At 35.7% G+C, this 5,361-nt stretch overlaps 1 protein-coding gene across 1 annotated transcript; it reads left to right on the plus strand.

Moving 5' to 3' along the window:
- Nucleotides 1–3,690: 3,690 nt before the first annotated feature.
- Nucleotides 3,691–4,862, plus strand: LOC117183009 (uncharacterized protein DDB_G0283697-like). The gene is made up of 4 exons (XM_033376141.1): nt 3,691–3,775; nt 3,848–3,938; nt 4,478–4,629; nt 4,702–4,862. The coding sequence occupies exons 1-4, from the start codon at nt 3,691–3,693 to the stop codon at nt 4,860–4,862; spliced, it is 489 nt and encodes a 162-aa protein (XP_033232032.1).
- The last annotated feature ends 499 nt before the right edge of the window (nt 4,863–5,361 follow it).

Here is a 5,361-nt window from a genome sequence, read left to right on the forward strand (position 1 = left end):
ATTGAAAAATTGGGCACGTTTTAAGATTTACGATTTGAAAGTATGTAATTTTGCTAATTTACTTTCCAAATTTTCTAAATTTAAAAGATATTAGATTGAAGACTTGACTTTTTATTTCCAAAATTGTCAAACTTTGACATTTTGTATTTTCGCGTCTTCAAAATTTGAGCGCTTTCAATTTCAAAGTTTCAAAACATCTTTAGTAAACCAGCGTGGAAAGATTGGGTAATTATTGCCAACATGACATTCCTTCATTTCCTTTGTGGTCAATCCCTCAACAGCGCCGCTTATCATATTTATTTTTACTCTTGGATGATTCATATTCGATCTATACATTCGACGAGGAAATCCACTATACTCCAGTATTGCAAAAACTTCACCATTGGAAGTTGACAATACAATATGTTCACTGTTTGGCACGTGCAAAAAGCTACGTTCAAAATGCAATCGAATTGGTTTCCTGGCAGGAAAAACGTATCTTTGAAATTCGAATCAGCGGTTCAGATTTTCCGCAGGAATAAGCCGGATATATCCAAGATTTGCAAGTGAATATCAAAGTACTTCATGAGAAGGAGGCCTGCCGGGAGGAGAACTGGCTCTTGGACGATGGGGAGGCTCCTCAAGTACAGTCAAGTCAAGTGAATGCTGTCCGGCAGAAGAAGAACTTGGATTACTTTCGCCATTATGATTCCATATCGCTTGTAGTGAATCTTCATTTGCAAAAGCATTAATGAAACTCTTTGGGAAGATTGGATGATTCTTGCCCACTAAACAATCGTTCATTTCATCTGGGGTCAAATTGTGAACTTCTTCGCTTATCATATTTATTTTTACTCGCGTATGATTCCTATCTGTCCTATAAATTCCACGAAGAGTTTCACTATAATCCAGTATTGCAAAAACGTCACCAATGGATGTTGATAACACCACATATTCTTGGTTTTTCCCAAAAACATAGCTTCTCTGATCTATTCGCAGTCGAATAGGTTTATTAGCAGGAAAAAAGTATCTTCTAAATTCAAATCTTTTGATCGGATTTTTGCAAGGAATGAGCCAAATATAACCAAGTTCTTCTATACCAAATTTAAATACTCGTTCAGAAGGAGGCCTGCCTGGAAGATACTTGGTCCTGGCAGGAAGAGAAAACTCCGGAGGTTGGATATGAGGATTCCATACGGACTGTAAGGAGTCGTCATTTGCAAAAGATAGCGTAAAACTTTTTGAGAATATTGTTTTTCTTTTGTCTAATGGACAATCACGCATTTCATCTGGGGTTATTTCTTGAAGTACGCTGCTTATCATATTTATTTTTATTCTCGAATGACTTCTGTCTGTCGAATAGAGTCCGAGAAGGAACCCACTATAATTTTATATTGCAAAAACATCACCGTTAGATGATGATACTACAAATGTTCTCCGGCTGGAACTTGGTTAAAGCTACCCGATTCTAATCGCACGCTTATTGGTTTACCGTCAGGAAAAATATATCTTCGAAATTCGAATCCAAGGTTCTGATTTGTGTGGGGAATGAGCCGAATACGCCCAAGTTGTCTAAATGAATATCCAAGTAATTTAATAGGCGGATAGCTGCTATCAGGAGACCTGGACCTGGCACGAACAGGAGCCTCTTCTGTGGAAGTCCGGTAAGGTGAATGTTGTACGCTTTCGTAACTTTAATGAAAATAAACGATTTTTCGTAATACAAAAACCAATTTAAAACGAACATTTTTAATTAATCAAATTCTTCTGCAAATACTTGTTCACTCAGTTTTTTCTTTGAAATAAGACATATCAAACAATAATTTGAAATATGCCACATCAAGAATTGAATTGTACTTATTTTAACATTCTATAAGCTTTTGAGCTTCAACACTTCAAGGTTCAAAATTATTAATGCTCACCGTGTTTAAATTTAACTTTTCGTACAAACAGATTATTTAAAAATTAACAAAAAAGGGATAAAATAATAAAAAATTTAAAATAATTACATATACGTCACTGAAACAATAATTTGTAAACAATTTTTTCGATTGAAAATTGCTTCATTGAATAAGAATTTACTGACAAAACTTTTTAGACTACATTGGTATTGTTTTCTCATCAATTGCACTTCGTTAAAATAGGATAAATGTTTTAAGATTACTGCAATATCTATCAATAGTTCTTAATGAAATTAAACAAAATTCAAATTTAAAAATAAGTAATTTTAATGTTTTATTAGTTTGAAAATAAGATATTAATCAAAAAATCATTCTTTCAATTGTAAAACTGCGTGAAGATATTGTGTACCTGTCACAGATTCAATATAACTGAAACGTTGAAGCCGAAACGTTTGAAACAACGTAATTAGTTCCAATTCACCTAAGGTTGCGTCCAAAAATTACGTAAGACGTTTGAGGGAGTGGGGGAGTCCCCAGATATCTCACTAAATCCTACGAAGGGGGGTCAATGAAGTTATCATTAGAAAAAGACGTGATAATTGCGGCAATTCAAATGTTCCTAGTCTTCTAGTTGACACTTTAGTGGTTAAGTTCCTCCTCACTCAGGAAGTGCAATGTTCTGATGGTTTATGTGTATCACATTAAGGCATATAGTACTATAATACATTACTCGAAAAAAAACGTTTTTTATGTCTTGTTTTAGCTTATGATTCTAACGTAAGATTTCTCAAGAGGTGGACGATGGTATTGAATTGTAAATTTTACATTTGACCTATATTTGGTAGCACACAAATCTGTGCAATGGACATCTATAGTAAACATAGATGCTCGGTAGCATTTGACAGTGCATAGAGCTGTGCAGTATGAATATATGTAACCTATAGATGTACAGGATACTTGTACGGCAGCGATGCTAAGTGTTATTGTTTTGATAAATTCTGCAATACGGTTCTGTTCCTAGCTAAATACAGATAACGCAGTCATTTACTGCTAGACGATAATGCTCCATATCTGTGCTAAGATAACACAGCCACACAAAAAAAGTGTGCGGATCTGGTAACAAGACACACGTATTCCTATAGATTTTGGGTCGCTGAATTTAAATTTGGTAAAGCTCTGGAAGCATATTTTCCCAGTAGCAAATGAGTGCTACATCGAAAGGGTCAACTTGAGCCTAACCTAGAACTGATTGCGTTGTCCCGTTGTGTTTGCAGTACCGTTTGAATCAGCTTAGGCTTAACCTGCAAAGAGGTCAAACCTAACCTAACCTTAAAAAACCTGACCTAACCTAACCTAACTTAACATCGCGTAACACAATTAAACGCATTATGTTGTCCCGTTGTGTTTGCGGTACCGTTTCATTCAGCTTCGGCTTAACCTACATAGAGGTTTAACCTATCCTAACCTAACAAAACCTGATCGAACCTAACCTAGCCAAATGAAATTCAACCACACGTGTAGCTAAGTAATCGTACGGTTCTCAGTCTTAAATGTGTGCTATATTTAATAGGTTAACTCGATCTTAACCTACAAATGAATCTAACTTAACAGAAGTTCCTTGATATGCTCTTGATTGCAGAGACTAGTAAATATTAATAAAGATTCTGCTATTGAAAAAATTAATCGAGTGTTGCCCCAATTGAAGTCTGAAATTAAGCCAAGACCGCTCTAAATAAATGATGAAGCCCAAAAATTAGTAACTGAAGAATTTGAACAAGAGGATAATGATCATGATGAGAATGCATCATTTATGACTGCTGATGACGATAGAGAAGAGACTTTAAAACAGTTAGATATCACAATGGTAGAAAAAGATATTTCAACAGAACCTGCTGGTAATTATCAGTAGCTTACGAACAAGTTCCTGAAGATGCTCGGACAAAACCTAAAGCAATATTTGGATATAGTGTACGGTGTACGAAGAGTGGGTAATACTCTTATGATTGGTGATACACCTGTTGATTTTGATGATCAATTCATCAACGTGGGAGATCAAAAGTACTTGAAAACTAATGACCTTCTCGAATTATTATTTAGGCAGGCATCACAGCCCCTCTGAAACTATTCGCATTAGCTATAATACCAAGTATAAGAAAATTATTGCAAAATTGTTTCCACGCAAAACTCTAAAGGTGGCGATTCTCTATCCTAACGTAAGGTATTGAGAAAGATCCTAGCCACAAATTATCCTTTTTACGATGATCCTCTGGTGCTCGTTTATCGTCTTCATTTGCTCCTGACCCACCTTCACAGCCTGCGTTAACTCTGTGCAACATTGATTTGACTTTGACTCAACACTGCACTATAGTCAAATCGATAAGTGCGCTGTTATATAAACTATGCCTTTATTGATTAAATGTTATTCACAGGCTGAGCAGCATAAGAATGACTGCTAATTGTCAAGATTGTCTAAAAGTCTATTCCCGAGGCGATGCCTTGAAGAGGCATTAGATGTACTCATGCAAGAAATCAAACACGCTGCCCGTCAGCTTGATTCAGTATGACGAGAGTGACTGTCATAAATTTGCTCCTCTCAGGCGGAGAGAATCTCAAGAAAAGATTGAAAAGAATAACAACAATGAAGAAAATTATAATAGTAGTAGTAGCAGTTCAATAATAACCAAACTGCAGAAAATTTTGAAGCAGAAATGTGATTCTCTCCGAAAAAATATGGAGTATCATGATCATGGTGAGTTTGATGCTATCATGGCAAAGAAAACAAAGAAGGAAGATGAGAAGTAGGATAATATAAATGATAAAGATCGAGATGACAATGAAAAAGAGGAGGGGGATCAACAAGAATCGCAAGAGGATGATGATGATGTTGATGATGATGATATTGATTATAATAGAGAAGAGAAGGAGAACAGCTCAAATGGATTTAATAAATTGATGTTTAAGACTTACACTCAACCAAGTTGAGAATGCTGCTGTATGATGCTTCATACAGATCCCAACGAACTTGTAGATGTTTTGCGATTTTATATCAACTATAATTATTCGTTACGAAGTCCCGAGTGTCAATTTATTGAAAAGTATAAGCAGTTAGCAATATATATAAGTATTACATATACGAGGCCAAAGTTTCTGGAAACCTAGAGAAAATCCCTCCTCTAACCAATTGTTGCAAGGTATAGGGAGTTAGCAATATGTACGAGTATTACATATATGATACCCAACCTTTTAGAAGCTTCGAGATCTTTCCAGAAGGTTCGAGGTCTTTCCAGACGCTTCGAAAAGCTTCTAGAGGCTTCGAGATCTTTCTAGAAGCATCGAGATCTTTCTAGAAGCTTCAAAATCTTTCTAGAGGCTTTCAGATCTTTCTAGAAGCATCGACATCTTTCTAGAAGCTTCAAAATCTTCCTAGAGGCTTCCAGATCTTTCTAGAAGCCTAGAGATCTTTCTAGAAGCTTCGAGATCT

The sequence above is a fragment of the Belonocnema kinseyi genome, chromosome 2 (genome assembly GCF_010883055.1).
Source record: "Belonocnema kinseyi isolate 2016_QV_RU_SX_M_011 chromosome 2, B_treatae_v1, whole genome shotgun sequence".
NCBI classification, from domain to species: Eukaryota; Metazoa; Arthropoda; class Insecta; order Hymenoptera; family Cynipidae; genus Belonocnema; species Belonocnema kinseyi.

Bases quoted from the DNA above. Each gene is read 5' to 3' on its own strand.
- LOC117183009 (XM_033376141.1), top strand. From the start codon at position 3,691: ATGACTGCTGATGACGATAGAGAAGAGACTTTAAAACAGTTAGATATC. The intron at 3,939-4,477 runs GTACTTGAAAAC...TGCTCCTCTCAG, and splicing joins ATCAACGTGGGAGATCAAAA to GCGGAGAGAATCTCAAGAAA. The intron at 4,630-4,701 runs GTGAGTTTGATG...TAAATGATAAAG, and splicing joins TATGGAGTATCATGATCATG to ATCGAGATGACAATGAAAAA.